Source organism: Hippopotamus amphibius, chromosome 12 (assembly GCF_030028045.1).
Source record: "Hippopotamus amphibius kiboko isolate mHipAmp2 chromosome 12, mHipAmp2.hap2, whole genome shotgun sequence".
NCBI lineage: Eukaryota > Metazoa > Chordata > Mammalia > Artiodactyla > Hippopotamidae > Hippopotamus > Hippopotamus amphibius.
In genome coordinates this window covers 70,669,829-70,686,557 of record NC_080197.1, presented here as the reverse complement: position 1 = coordinate 70,686,557, position 16,729 = coordinate 70,669,829, and the positions used below count along the sequence as shown (strand labels likewise).

The 16,729-nt window shown below is 35.2% G+C and overlaps 1 protein-coding gene across 2 annotated transcripts in view; it reads right to left on the bottom strand.

Moving 5' to 3' along the window:
- Window positions 1-16,729, bottom strand: part of LRP6 (LDL receptor related protein 6) — a 178,410-nt gene that overhangs the window by 59,985 nt on the left and 101,696 nt on the right. For both annotated transcript variants that reach the window (XM_057701078.1, XM_057701077.1), the window contains 3 exons: window positions 16,207-16,338; window positions 13,204-13,600; window positions 11,941-12,112 (listed from right to left, as the gene is read on the bottom strand). In XM_057701078.1, the coding sequence (XP_057557061.1) occupies window positions 11,941-12,112; window positions 13,204-13,600; window positions 16,207-16,338 (701 nt within the window). The remainder of the gene's footprint in view (window positions 1-11,940; window positions 12,113-13,203; window positions 13,601-16,206; window positions 16,339-16,729) is intronic.

The window sequence follows — 16,729 nt, the reverse complement described above, 5'->3', positions numbered from 1 at the left end:
AAGTTTACAACAGGCCTCTTCTAGCTAAGGGATTACAATTTAGTTGAGGAGATAAACTATATTTACATTAAAACACCTTTCTCTGGCCTACAGCTAATCAGGAAAAACTTTAGGAAGGAGTTCAAATCCACCATCAAGGATCAGAAGAATTTTGACAAAGAAAAAGAGAAAATGATTTTCCAGAATAAAAGAAGTAACACATGTTAAGACACAGTCAAGGATGTCTTGTTTACTGACTGAAGGAAACGCTCTGAGGTACAAAGAATACAAAGAGACAGTATCAGGCAGATACCACCCTACAGCAGGTATGAAATTCCTGACAAGAAAAACTACAGAAAACAAGAAACTTCTGAAAGCACTTTAGGGAGAGTGACAAAACAAAGCTGTTTTTCAGGAAGACCTCACTTACCTCTATCACTGTGTCCAGACTGTGCTAAAGATAAATATCTTAAATACAGAATTATGGTTAACAAAATATTTTCAATTTCTATGGGAAGATAATAGAGGTCCAAAATCCCTTTTCTGAAAATCTTGGGGCTAGCTCTATTCTAGAATTTGGGCTTTTTTAAAAAATATAGACAGGCTAACACAATGCATGTAGCACATCACTTCTAGCTGAGTCCAGGGCAGCAATTCATTGCCAAACATGATATTTTTTGCAGCAAAACATATATATTCCCACAAAAGGGGATAAATAGAGACTACAATTAGTCTTACACTGCCTCAAGTCAGACACTTCACTAACTGAATTAATAAAAATAACTTTCTGTTTCAAGAGCTTTTTGGATTTCAGAACTGCACACAAAGGATTGTACGTTACGAATGCTTTGCTGATCTTCACTCTGGTCCCCTGACAAAACTGAAGGTTGGATCAGTGTTAATGCTGCTCTAAGTGCATGCCAGGGTCTCAGGAAGAAGAAAAACAAGCAAAGGACATGTTAAAAAGACAGGTAATTTTTAGCAACATCAGGCAAAACAACAACAAATTATAATGAAGGTCTTAAGAAGATCTTTAAAATAGCACAGAGTCCAAGAACTCAAATATAGTTCCCTAAAACCACAGCTAAGGATTCTGCAGCTTTGCACACTAGAGTATTAGTCCCTTCCAGCTAGGTACTCCATGTTCTCTCACTTCAAAGGCAAAAACTAAAAGTCTTTTTTTGGGGGGGGGGAGGAGGGGGGAGTAGAGTAAATAAAATGCACACTAAAGCTAGATATATCACATCTATTCCAAATCAAACAATGTAATTATGATATGCTAAAGATACTTTAAATGTAATTTTGTAAGCACACTGCTTCCCTTAATTTCCTATCTTCCCATTCTTGATTGTTGTAGCTTTTCACAACACGGTTCGGTCTAGAACAGTGCTGTTCAAAAGCAGTATGAGTTGTGTGTGAATTTAAAATTTTCTAGGAGCCAGATTTTTTGAAGTTTTTTAAAAACAAGTAAAAGTAATTTTGATAAAATATTTAATCTATTCATATATATCCAAAATATTTCATTTCAACATGTAATCCATCTTTAAAAATTTATTAATGAGATATTATGTTTTTTCATACTAGGTCTTCTTAGTATGCGTTTCACACTTCATGCATCTCAATTCACAGTAGCCACATTTTAGGTGCTCCATAGCCATATGTGGCTACTGGCTAACCAGAGTGGACTGTGCAGGATCAGAATTTCATGGTGGTGACTATACAGCCCACAACAAAATTAATTTACTCCTGTTTTAAGTTAGATCTCTGTCCCCTCTCAAACCTGCCACCTTCAGGGCTGCCCTAGACTCATCAGGCTCAGTAAAGCCACAAACAAATGTCTTCCATTTGGTCTTTCCTCCCTCCCCAGCTATACTATACTTAATTCTAATATGGGTTAAAATTACTTCAAAAAATGATTTCTCATGAAAGGAATTAATAAAACTCTACTTTTTTCAACTTTTATCACACTTGCAAGTTTACATGTCAAGGTACTAGCTTGAGATTTCTAAGAGTAAGGACGAAGGCCTGATTCTTTCTTTTAGGTTATCTCAAAATAAAAGTATTAAAACCACATTTATATTAATAAGAAAATTCTTATCTATCTCATTGGCTCTCCCCTTAAGAGCATTCTCAATTGACAGATAATGGTTGAAGCCAGGTGGTTCCTGAGTATCTTTACTCTGTATGCCTGAAACTTTCCATAATTTAAAAAAAAAAGGGGGGGGGGGGGGAATGATAAGGGAAAAGTCCAAGGGCTTGAATAATAATAAATAATAATAACAGTTGTTAGTAATAAATGCTGTTATCATTTTTGTTGTTGATATGATGTAGGAAGCAATTTATAAGAATCCTCTGAAGAGATTAAAGCATCAAAAGCTTAAACAAAATCTGATTGTGAGACTTTACATCTAAAGAACTACATATTTCCCTTTATACAGAGTCTAATGATTACTTTCTGAAACTTGTTTCCTTCTATTGCCTTTGCAGAGTTGACACTTCTTAGAAAATTGGCTTCTGCCCTAAATGCTTCTCTTTTATCAGACACACAATCTCTCTCTACTGGGCAGAAGCTGTGCCTCAAAGAAAGTTACTATTACATTTCTCGTAGCCAATGGTAACAGTTTTGGACAGGTTACTAGGTTTGTAAATACAGTTTTAAGCCCCTTTATGTTTAAAATAATAACCCAAATCCTGGTAAAAGCCTGCATGTACATTCTAACCCAGAACAAATGCACCATTTTAGGCTATTCCAAAAGATTACCCTTATGCTTTAAAAGTTGAGCCAACACTAATTAAATCTTCTGGCAACTCTTGAGGGTGTGCTTCACCGTATTACCTCAGAGAGGTTTAATTAAGCTGAAATTAGGCTTCTGTCACTTCTAATATCTACCTCCAAATCTGAACCAGAGTCTTCAATGGTTACAGCTGCTTCAACCACATTGTGGTATGGATTTAACATTCTGAGGCATTCCCAAATATTGCAAACCACACTGAGAATACGGGCTACAACAAGAAACAGATGTGGGTTAACCAGAACATTATCTTCACAGGGAGGAGGTAACGGCAAACCTTCTGTAGACATCACATCCGGTTTTTTTTGAGCAGTTTCATCAGCCCATTAAATGTTAAGACATGATTACCCATGAAATCTTGGAATGCAGCCAGTTTACTACCAAAGTTACTGCTATGCAACTTCACTTGACTGGACACATTCAAGAAACAGATGACAACAGGATAACCAGGCACCCATCATAAAATGAATTGGGAATGCTATCAAGTTCCAAAAAAGAGTCAAATGAACCATTCCTCTTATAATGGTCCAGCCACTATCTAAAACAAGTAGTGAATTAGAAGTTTATACATATATGAGAGACAAATAGGTATCATTATCATTGGGGGCTGATTCATATACTTCATAGGGTATAATTTCACAGAAATGGCATTTTTGAAAACAATATATATTGATGGAAAAAAACTTTCAGTCATGCAGAATCTCACTGGGGTGAGAAATAAAGATAAATGCTTTGTCCCCAGTAGGGGAAGTAAAGGGATGCCATGCACCTGTTTAAGAGAGCAGTAAGGACAAATTTGTTGCTGCATTCAAAGCCTTTTAACCTACTTCAAGACATATTATGTCTGAGTAAATACAAGTGACTTTTAATATGGAAGGAGAAAGTATCACAGTTGCACTAGGTAGTTTTATATGTTTTCAAGGAGTTCTGCTTAGAATATTAAACATTTGCAGTTACTATGCTCTTTTACAGATAGAGCTATGAATTATTACTGTGACCAAAGCATTCTAAAACCTGAATTACTCAGGAAAACTATAAAATTGAGAACAGATTTGCAGCTGAATTATTATGATGAAAACCAATACCACCTTAGTCAATTTACTCAACTGCTTCACGGGACACTTCCAAGAACCCTGCTGTCCTGGAGCCTTTAGTAAACCCTAATGGGAGAAATATTAGCAAACTAACAAGGGAAAACTGTTCCCTTTCCTCTCATTCTTTTCAAGCACAACTAAAGTACATTCTATTTGTAGTCTTAGTAGGAAAAAAAAATCAACTCTAATATCTTAGTATTAAGGCAAATTACTCTAGTACCAATGAACACACCTTACGCCCACATATTGGTTTTTAAATACTATTCTCCACTAAAAAGAACCATGACTCCCTGGCATGGGAAATAACAGAAAGCTGGAATATACTGTTGTTCCAAAAAGTGTTTTAAAAATGACAGGAGCGCCTTACAAAATTAAAATTAAACTACCATATGACCCAGCAATCTTACTTCTGCTACATATCCAAAAGAATTGAAAACAGGATCCCAAAGAGATATCTGCACACTCACGTTCATTGCAGCAGTATTCAAAATAGCCAACTTAAATGTCCGTCAACAGATGAAAAGATAAAATGTGGTATATATATACAATGCAATATTATTCAGTCTAAAAAAAGACAGGAATCCTGTCACATGCCATAATACGGATGAACCTTGAGGACATTATGCTAAGTAAAATAAAGCCAGTCACAAAAAGATAATACTGCATGATTCCACTTATATGAGGTATCTAAAGTAATCTAACTCTTAGAAGGTAAAATGGTAGCTGCCAGGGGTTGGTGGGGAAAGAGTTGTCCAATAGGAATGGAGATTCCATTCTGCAAGCTGAAAAAGTTCTAGAGCTCTTGCAGAACAATGCCCATAAAATTAGCACCACTGTACACTTAAAAATGGTTAAGATGGTAGATTTTATGGAATGTTTTTCACTACAATTAAAAAAAACAAAATGGAGGCATGTGAAAAGGACACAGGATCACCTTGAAGGTGCCCCTAATGCCAATTCTAGGACAATTTTCGCAACGACATGATAATGGAATATAACCTGCAGAATAAACTGAACATCCATGGGTTCATATATATATACATATATAAATGTGTATACATATATATGAATAATTGAATAAATAGGAGGGGGACACCTCTTCCTTATGGGAGAATTCCACTTAATATATTAATATAATAACAATAATGGAAATGGTATCAGTGCTAATTTCCTGGTGTTGACCATTATTCTATTAAGTATGTAAAATGAACTTGGGTGAAAGTTTTATTACTCCTGCAAATTTTTTGCTGAAGTCTGAAATTATTTCAAAATCAACGGACTAAAAAAGAGGCAGCAGAACTCAACACAATAAGTACTGTATTAGGAATCAGGAAACTTGAATTCCATTGTTTTCTCTGTAAACAGAAAGTCCTATGACCTTTGGTAAATAAAAGAAGCTCACTAAACAGAAAGCACCAAGCACTGCTGAATTCTGGGAAGAGAAATCTGGGACAGAAAGAACAAATGTTTGCATATATGGCACTATCTAGAAACCATCTCATAACGTCGAAACCATCTGAACATGGATTTTTTCCCAAAGACAACAACACTTTGAAAACCCGTGAAACACTGCTTACTATCTGTAAACTAATGAAATCTACTGTGGCACAGAAGGGTTTGGAGGGTTTTTTTCCATATTTTAAGAATAACACTGTAACTAAAACACAAAAGTGGTATTATAAATCTCAAGCAGACATAAAAAGCAAGTCATATATCAATTCAAAATCAAAACAAAATGAACAACAACAAAAAAAACTCTGAACAGGGGCTATACTAATAGCATAAAGCCTCAAATTTCAGTCCTACTTACAAACTCTACAAGCCTGACAGATTTCAGAAGCTCAAAATTATATATGAAATAACAAAACACTAGTCTATTGAAAATCTCAGCACAATAAAAGGGATTCTAACTCCTTCCCTCAGATTATTATTTCAGATCGAAGCTACGAAAAAACAAATCATAGTTCAATGAATGGAGAATTTGGGAAATCTATTAAGAGTTCAACAAAAAAATTACAGGGCCTGCATTACAACATTCTCAATATTTTAAAACTGTAAAGTACACTTAAAGTGGAAAAAAAAAACTGAAGGAGAATCCTTTGCTTATCATGGATAACTTCAAGAATGACCATTACAGAGAATTCTTAAATAGCTGATAATAACTTAAGTTGAAACAAGAAGTTAAAATACTTGTCACTGTTAACACTGCTCAATGTTTTGCAAATTACCTCCCAAGAAGTCCCAAAACTGTGGTCCTTGCCATTATATGACTGTTTACCCTTTCCAAATCTTCTAAAAACAATAAAAATAAAATCTGACCTCTTTGAAAGTATAACAGTTTCCCAGCCACAGGGAAATAACCTCCTGAAAAATAATGTTTTACATGGACTCCATTGACATTTACATGTTTGGCAAGCTTCAAACAACAGCTTTCAACATTTATTTAAACCCACCATGCATGTTAATAACGGAGGAACCTGCATACAGGTCAATGCTAAATCTAAATGAATAATGTACCAGAAGCTGCTATCAGTAAAACTGAGTTACTAAAGATACTGAACCCCCCAACAGGTAAGTTTTCTTTAGGTGATAGGAATTAAAGGTATGATAAATAAGGAAAAATTTAAAGAAAAAAAGCAAACAGGCATGTCATCTGCAATACAGATTCCCCTTTAGCAACTCTCTCAGACAAGATGTTTTACTTGTTCTTAACCTACAATAAGCAGTTAGTATAAAAAACATCAGAAAATGTTATAACTGGAAGGAACCTAAAGATCATCTGGTTCAAATGACATTATTGGCCAAAATACAAAGACCAGAGATTATGTGAATTATCCAAAGTCACCCAGTTAAATGGCAAAAATCAAACAAGAATTAGGTCAGGGTCCAATATTATAAAATGTTTCAATAAATATCTAGAGATTACCTCCATAAGAATTAAACACTTATAAATTGAAAAGAGGTTGACCTCGCTTCTCAAGAAAGTACGACACTGAAATCTGCACTCTTACTTCAGGGGTACAAAAACTAAAGGAATAAAAAAAGATACTTCTAAAATAATCAGACTATAACTAAAAACAGCTCCCCACATATTAAATGGTTTTATACTAAACCATGAGATGGAAAAGTATAATAGGAGAACATTAAAAAAATGATACAAGTGCAAGTTCAAACTTGATCACTAAAATGCTTTCTAAGTACCAACATGTATCAGATTATCCTCATTTACATAGATAAAATTATACTAACTCCACAGTGAGGCAACTGCATCTTGTTTGGTGAGGCTCCAGGATTGGCTGTGGCAGTTCAGGAAAGTATGATTACACCTATCATCAAGCAAGATTCTCTCATTATAAATACGTACAATAATTGCTTTAGAGCCAGACAAAGTAGAGTGGATAATGAGATGACAGAGCATATAATTGGATGATGTGCTACTCTGGCAGCAGTAGATTATAACAAGTTAATGTTGTTAGAATTGTACATCAACAGGTAACTTTCAAATAGGAGTTCAAAGATATATATAATCATAAGATACACCCCAAACAGAAACAAGATGATATAACAGGATAGCACCATGTTTACAACTCAACGAAAACAGGCCCCAAATCCAGGCATTCTGTTGAGCAGAGGAATCTAACAATGGAATTTATCAATATCATTCTTCTGTTATTATATGTCAAAAAGACGTGGGGAAAAATATATATATTCACATACATACATGTAGTGTGGTAAAGTAGTAGGAATGAGGAAAGATTCAGGTATTTAAGTGCATTATCATCAACATTTCTCTAAAACTAAAATCAACTTTAAGGAACGCTATTATAAACTGGCAAAGATTCAAAAGGAAGAACTTGTTGGTACCTGTCATACACTCAGAAAAGCTGTATCTCAACAACAGATGATTATATTATAATTTCTTAAGGAGGAATTAATCTTAGAAACAAACAATAAGAAAAATGATCATAAACAGGTACTTGTGTGTTTCAACAGACTTTCACAACACACAGACTAAAGATGCCAGACAAAGAAATTGCTTTAAAAAGAAATATGAATACTTGGGAAACAAATTTATTTATAAGCGTAGTGATTAAATAAAGGAAGTTGTCATGAGAGGAAAATGTAGCCCTGCAATTTCAGGCTTAGAATATGAAATAGAACATTCACCAAATGCCAAGTTTTCAGCACACATCCTATGCAATAATACCCTCTTTATTCAAAAATTTCTTGGTACTCAAGGTTCTAATAATCTCTGTTTCTCTTTCACAACAAAATGGTGCCAGGTATAATCAGATTTGGACAAAACCACCTATGGACACTGTATTCTCTAAACTAGGGAAATTTACAATAAAAGAGATTTGAAATAATTCTACACGCCCTTGAAATAGACAAGAAAATCTCTTTACTTACAACTACTAGGTGTTGCTGCATTTGTCAGCATAAGCTCAGAAATGAAAACAGGGGAAAAGTGAATAAAAAGTATATAATGAGAAAAAAAATTGTGAGAAAATTTCAGCTATGACAGTATTATTATTTTCAATAAAATCAGTGACTGAAAACATTAATTTCTGTCAGCCAGTTAAATTGGTATGTAAAAATCATCCTCAAGAAAATACAAGCCAATAGTATTTTCTTAACTTTATATAATGGCAAGAAAATGTTTTAAACTTATAAATTATCTGCGATGTATCTTTGCTATTGGTAAGCAGTACCGCAGGCCTTTAGTGAAACAAATATTTTTGGCAGTGAAAGTAAACCAAGAAAAACGAGAATCCTGTTAAGACACATGTGCTTCTGCCTAATGCACCATCTTATTAAACAGAAATAAAGGCTTGTTTGATGTTCCTCTACCAGAAAAAAGAAATGATCCTTCCTGCTAATGCTTTAGTATTTATTATCAGGAAGCCCCAGAACACTATAGTAACACTTGGGCAGGGGGTAAAGGAGACCCCAGTGCAGACAAGTAAACTAGAAGCTAGTATGTAAAAGGTGATGAAATGATTTCAGCATAATGAAGAAACATAAACAAGTACCAGCAAGTACCTTTTAAGTAACACTTACAGTTAAATGGTCACTATCAGTTGACAAGCAGGGAAATCAGACATATCCTCACAGACATATTCTTAGATTAAAGCACCAGCCAATACGATGATGACTGTCTTTCTTAAAAAATGTGACATCATTAGCAATTTCCTGTGCACCATCCCTCTCTGTGGAAGTTGGTTATAAACCTCAGGTAAACCTATTTATTCTTCCTCGCGACTCTGTACAACAAAAGTCGAATCTGAAATCCAGAGCTCCCCATTAATTTTCTCTGGTTTCCCCAATCCTCAGACCCAGCTACCCAAAATATCCAGCATCTGGTTACATCACCACTTACCAAAAAAATGAGTGAGAACCTGATCTAAGGAATCTCCACTGAGGGAGCAGAGAGCATAAGCGAATGAACATTTTGAGCTCTTTTTTAAGACCCACTCAAAACACAAGAGCTTATTGTGCCTTACACTGCTACACAATAATTTACCAAATATCTACCTTTTCTTCCCAAATGTACTGGAAACACATATCCCAAGTAAACTCTAAGGCTTCCAAAAGAGAACAGGGCCACCACAACCGTAATTTAATATTTTCTTATAGTTCCCAGAAAAAACACTCTTGGGCATGACAAAAGTGGGGAAGCTTTCTTAAGAGAAGGGGACAAGCAAGGAGCATGTGACCTAGACTAGGGTCAGATCAGCACTGAGGATCAGCTAATACATAACAAGATGCTAGCAAGTCATCTTAGAAAAAGAAGCATTTTTAAGATTATGTACCCTCCCAAAAGTTTTAATCAACCTACTACCAAGTAAAGCAAGATGAAAAGCTGGTGGTTACAGTTGCTCCTATAATCACTACTAGTCTCAGAGAGGGAAACTAACAGTTTTTCTCCCTCAGTAATGCAAGACTAAATTTAGATAAACAGCTGTGCTCTTTCCTTAGTTTGCCATATACCAGCAATTTTACATATCGTCGTACATTTAGAAGGTAACAGATAACAATATCTGCTATTTCCCAGATGTGTCTGTAAAAAGAATATTTTTTTAACATTGTAATTATAATTAAAAATACAAAAGCACTGAATCCTCAGTTAGGGAAACTTCATCAGAATCTCGAGGGGAAAGAATGAGGGGAGGTTTTTGTGTGTATAATTTGGTGGAAATAGATATATCACTAACCCCAAATAATCTGTCAAAAAGAGGACAAAGAACAAACAGCAGCTGTGTTCCAGTTAACCTGGAAGAAGAGAAACAGATGTGAAAGGTAAGTTTAAGGATGCTGGTATAAGTCAAGGAAGAAGGAAAGAAGGAAGTAAGAATGCAAATGACACCACTTACATACATATATGCAACTCAGAGGCCAGAACTGATACTAATTTGAAGACCTCCTGCAAACTAAGAAAATAAATCCTGTATAATATTAAATATTGTTATATAATGTGTATTCATTTTCATTCTTAAACACTGTCATTCAGAACCTCCATAAATTCCCATTTCTCTACCTGAATCCCTGCTGACCTATTTGTGATTTTGAATACATTTCTATGTCTAAAGTGCTAAAAGTGACCTGCAGTAGGGAAAATAAGACTTGAAAAATTCCTAGAAAGAAATGTTTTATTTACAATCTAATCAGTCATAGTAACCTAAGAAAGATACGATCAAATACAGAATTTAAATCCCTATAAAATAATAAATCACGTCCTCCTCCCTGATGTAAATTATGTGCTCTTCCCATATGTGCAGACATTCTTCTGGGACACATGGGCTTAAACTATTTTTCTAAAGAGTAGTATACCTATACACTCATGTATAGTCCACAGCTGATCAACAATTTACATTTGTGAACTAGACGGGAATGGTGTGCGATTTGTACTCAAGTGAAGCTAATAGCCTGTCTGAAAAGTGAACTCAACCTTTGTCTCATCAGCATTGCCCTCCAGCTGCTAGATTCAAACAGTAACTTGGATTTAAGGGGGGTGGAGGCCGTGAAACACTAACAACAGGGAGTAAATTTATATAGTCAAGTCTATGCAAAATTTTCTATTAATGGAAACCAGCTGCAAGAGTAGAAGATGGTTTCCAGTATTTAAGCCTGGTGGAATACTAACAGGTTTTTCTATTCCAAGATTACATTCTGAAAGGAAGGCCCTTTAAACTCATTATTCCCTTGGAGTCCCTGACACTCCTAAGAATTACCTTTCTAAAGTAACTGCTCTAGAACCCAAATTATCTATTACGAGATGTGTGCTGTGGCTCTGACGAGCCATTCAAAGCTATTCCTTACATGAGAAATTATGTTTTCCAAAGAAATATCATGTTCAAGACTCTGTTTTAACTATGTGATCCACAAGACCTCTAGCACATGACCTCTAGCAATTCAAAGTCGTAAACTTTAGACTTCACACTCAATGTCAAGGAAATATGCTCTTTACAAAACCATGTGAAAAAATAATCACATATTCACATATGGTGGTTGTTTCCACCATAATTCTATTCTGATTCCCCTTAGTTCTATCATTTGGTAAATATTTCCCCCAAGCTTTGTCTAATTAATTTTTCTCTCACACAGCTCATAAATCAATTTAAAAACTGTTTGCATGTAACCATCTTAATAGTTAATATATGTCACCACCTGTCCCAACACCAGCACCAAAAAAAAGTATATATGCCTGTATGGGCTTTGTTTTCCTGACAATGACTACTGGCTCTTCCAATATAGAGCTTATATAACATTTGGTTTCTGCAAACTGCCCCTAGGAAATTCAGACGGTGATTTTACCCATAATGAAAAAAATCACTCACATAAGCTTTTAAGACTAGAAATACATGAATACCCATTTCTCATGCCAGTATAACTCAGAAATCTTATGGTTAGCTGGAAGAAAATATTTAATCCCTAGAATCCTAAAGGTTGAATAAAATTTCTATGCAAGATACCTCCAGCACCCCAGCAAGGAGGCAAGAATATCTGCATCAAATTACCATCAATTCATAAACCATTATAAAACTGGTTTTAAAATGAAAAAGCAAGAAACAAACCTCAATTTTGTCTGTTTTGGCATCTCCCCAGTATATTTTGCCTTCATCATAATCCAAGGCTAAACCATTTGGCCAACCAAGAGAAGTGTTAACCAACACTACTCGATCAGAACCATCCAGAGCTGCTCGCTCAATTTTCGGGATTTCTCCCCAGTCAGTCCAATACATGTACCTACAGAAGTATAGAGAATATGAGCTAAAAACAGATAATAAACTGTAACTTTCAGATATCCGAAAGGTGACATCTACCCCTCTTTACACTGGTTATCAGTTAATACCATAGAAGGAAAAAAAACCTAAGACAAACATACGAAGAGTATGTTTAAGACACTTACAACAGCAGTGCACAAGCTCGTAGAAAATTTTCAGATGAAAGTGTTTTCTAGAATTGATAATGAAATGCCTTCCAATAATGAGATTCTATTTTTTTAGTTTTTTTTTTTTTTTTTTTTTTTTTAAGCTATTGTGCTCCTTCCCAGGAACAGTCCTCTCTTTCTTGCTGGCTTGTCATCTCTGACACAAAAGGGTTATCCCAGTAGTAATAGTCAAATGACAAACTGATTTCCCCAAATAACTAACTCTTCCTGTAGTGCTAAGCGATTCTTGAGGCTCCTGAGAGTTTAAGGGGCTCAAAGGCATTGGTATGCACTGAGGTGTAATAATTTGTCATTATGTTCGCCCAAAGGACGGATCTCATAGTAACAAATAACACTGGTGAGTATGTAGAAAGCTATGTTTCCCTGGACCATGGTCAGGGTGTTATAGTCACACACACAAAAATAAATAAATAAAAACAACTAGCCATAAAGCTACGTGGCCTGCCACAGTTTCGGAAATAAAGTTATTCGTGCCTTTGGGGACATACAAAAAGCAAGATATATCCTTTACCAAGTCATTCTAGGAGTACTGAAAATGATATGAAATTAAATTTTCTAAGGGGAAGAGAAAGAGTTCTGAAAACAATTTCTTTCCACATTTTTCATGGTCATGATGCAACCTCGGCAAAATCTGCAGCCAACACCCAAAGTCAGCAAGCATGGACTTAATTTAGAGAGAAAAAGTATTCAAAACATTCAAGGAAAAAAACTAGCAATTCTTCAACTTGAGTTTTTATTCCAATCACTATATTCTAAAAATGGACAGTCACTGAAGAGCTATTTATTGGAAACCAACATATACTTCACATTGTTTTTCTCAATGTTTTTAGGAACCTGTAGAAAACAGAAACACCTGGCAAAATTTTCTATCAGCAGAGCCTCTTACCCAACCATGGGATCTAACACAATAGCCCGGGGTTCCTCTAAGTCCTCTGAAATCAAGATCTTCCTCATGGTCCCGTTGAGCCTTGTCACTTCTATCCGATCAGTGCCAGTGTCTGTCCAATAAAGATTTCGGGCAACCCAATCAACAGCAATACCGTCAGGATGAGCGATCTGAGCAGTGACCACAAACTGACTGCCAGATCCATCTATGAATGAGCGGCGTATGGCCCTCACTTCATCATCAGTCCAGTAGATATAGCCTTCCACGGGATCGTAATCTATGGCAATGGCATGACGGATGTCTTCTAACTGCAGAACAATGTCTGTGAAATCTGGTGTATCCAAAGAAATGCGTCTCAAGTCTGTCCTTCGGGCTAAAAGCAATAATTCAGTGGCACCTAGAAAACAAAGTAAAAAAAAAATGAGGAAAAAACTGAAACCTACAGGCAAAATTTAGTCACTCTAAATAAAGAATGCAGAACTTCTTCAGGAATTGAAAAGTAATGAGTATAAAAGGATACTAGGGTCTATTTAGGGTGGAAATGGAAAGTCATGCAGTAAAACAGGAATAGCTTGACTATGAGGTCAAGCTCTATAATGGCTGAATTCTCCAAATCAAGTTTTGATTCTCTCCCTGGCTTCATTCATTATACAGTCCTTGGAATTAACAGAAGCTATTTAAAGGTATAATGAACAGTAACTAAGTAATGACTAAGAAACTAAGTAGCTGAATATGAGAGGAAGGAAGTATAGGATACAGGTCCTTTGTTCAAGAAGGATGTTTAAAAAGGTAAAGGAATCTAGGAATCTCATTAATCTTTTGTGATTGATGAGAATGTTCTAAAATTGGAGGGATTGTGATGGCTGCACAACTCTGTAAATTTACTAAAAAATCACTGAACTGTACACTTGAAATGGCCTAATTTTATGATATGTAAATTATATCTCAGCAAAACTGTTTTAACAAAAAGAACTATAGGAGAATGCCTGACAATTAAGGACAAAGGAGGCTATGAAGGAGGAAAGAGCAGCAGAAGAGAGAGGGAATCAGATAAATGTGACAGTGGGTAAGGGTGAGAGTTGTTCATCTGACAGAACTGGATTCAAGCAGTTACACAACTCAGGCAAAACACCTCATCTCTCTAAGCCTGGTTTCTTCATTTGTATCTCACAGGGTTGCTGTGAGACTTAAAGGAGATAAATGTAAAACTCAGAAATGTACCAAACATATAGGTACTCAATAAATACTAGTTAATACATTATTATTATTGCTATTATTATTATTCCCGTTAGAAAATAAACTTTGAAATTTTTATTTCATTGAGTTTTAAATCAATTTATGAAATGCTTTTAACCCAAAATAGTATTCAATAAAAACATTGCAGAGAATGAGAACATTAACTCAATCTTTTTGTTTGTTTTGATTTTAAATATTCAAGTCAACCACTAGCAAAAAATCATCTAGCTTTATACAAAAGCTAATAAAATTTAGTAAGGAAGTTGACATCTGAAAGAGTGAAAAAAGATTCCCAACAAAACAAATGAGTCCGAAAGAAAACACTGACATTAAACTTCATTAATTAAGCATTAATCTGGAATTACAGCAGAAAAAACTGAGGAGTGAAGAAGCTCTGAACATCAGCTTTTTGACTCCAGGATTAATTATATATGAACACTATCTTGGAGAGAACACTGCCCTAAATGTCACAGCAGACACCAAGGAGGAATAACTGTATACAATTCACTGCCTCTGCTAACTACCAAAAGGAGTCAGCCCTAAACTTTTCAAACAAAGAAGTCATAGAAAGTGACGCTATTAATTTTGCAAGGTGATCAAAACAGAATAGTTAACTTAAGGCTGCTACATGCCAAATGTATATTTGAAATTCAAAATACTAGTTAAACACGTATATTTGCACTGCTATAGGATGTAAACAGACCACTATTGCTAAAATAAATCCTCTGTTTTAAAGTCAGGCTACATTTTTAAACAAAAAAGCAACATTACAAAAACCTTTTGTTTTAAACTGAAACCAAATTATTGTTTGCCATGGAAACCATCTGACAAGAGTCAGCCAGCTTCACCTTTGACTAGGAGGATAATTTATCAATGCCAAGTCACGACAAATATTCTGTACACTGACTCAATTCCATCTCTCTGACTCCCTGACCCCCTTGCCAGGAACTCTAACCCACTCCTAAATAAAGGCTTCTGCTTTTCAGAGTTAAAGAAGCCACGGCTAAATATAACCATCTTCTTACCAGGTCTTGCTGGTGGCTAGAGAACCAGATGGTGATCCACAGGAGTGAGAATGAAGAATAACATTATCATTAAGAGGAAAAAGAGAAGAGTTGGTGCTCTCCCAAACCAGAACTCCCCTGAAATGTCCTAAATCAGAATACCTCCAACATGTACTCTCTCTATAGGGAACCAAGAGTAAGGAGAAGAGGTAGCGTGGTGGTTAAGTATAGAAAGAGAATACTTTACACAGTACAATAAGGAATTCTTTTCTTCTTCTGAAGGCACTTCTCTGTTATTAAAAAGCAATTAAAAATATTCATTTTTTAGAAAATATATCTATCCCATGATAGTCTTTATACTTAAAAGTTTAATAAACATCTTTTCCTTGCACAGAGGTCCTTTATTAACAAATGATACTTACTGTTAAAAATGTATTCTTTATGAGAATACGCATTTCCACAAGAACCAACTGTGATATCAATGACTATGAGATTTGACAGAGAAAAGAAATGGCACCTAATATTTTTTCAAAAATAGCATGTTAAAACTTCAGTTAAATACTAAAATAATTTATAAAATAATATTCAAGACATGCCATAAAACACAAAACACTGCCAGTATATAACCAACTGTGAAGACTGAGAGATTCACTAGTCTCCCAAAGCACTGTAACCTATAGACTTATTATAGAAAAATAAAATAAATCATAAAGAATCCCAATTGCTATCTATAATTCTTCCTTCCTGGAGGCCAACATCTTACCATCTTTGCAGGTTTTTCCATTCTCCAGGAGTCTGACACCAGTTGGGCAAGCACACTGATAAAAAGGCTTGTCTGGAGACATCAAACACAAATGCGAACAACCACCATTATCAATTCCACATGGATTTGTAGCTGTCAAATATAAATCACACTGATTAATGCCAATGATTATGGATGACCTCCCCCACTCTAGGTACACAGAGGTTAACAATCATAACATGAGCAACTCTGATAAACCAAATTATTACCAAATGTCATCCAGGTGCTTGACTACCAGACCATCTGCAAGGAAGGGAATTAATCAGTGAGAATTTACTTAGCATTTTGTATCCAAAGAGGAATACACAAGAAATAAAGCAGGATGTCCCTGCCCTAAAAGAGCTTGCAATCTGGCCAGTACTCCAAAATTAATGAACAATAATAATGGAAAACAATACAAAACAATAAAACTGCTATCTTGCACATTTAGACTGTAGGTAAGTATAGAGTCAAATGGGAAGTAAGTCACTAAGGATTAAAGAAC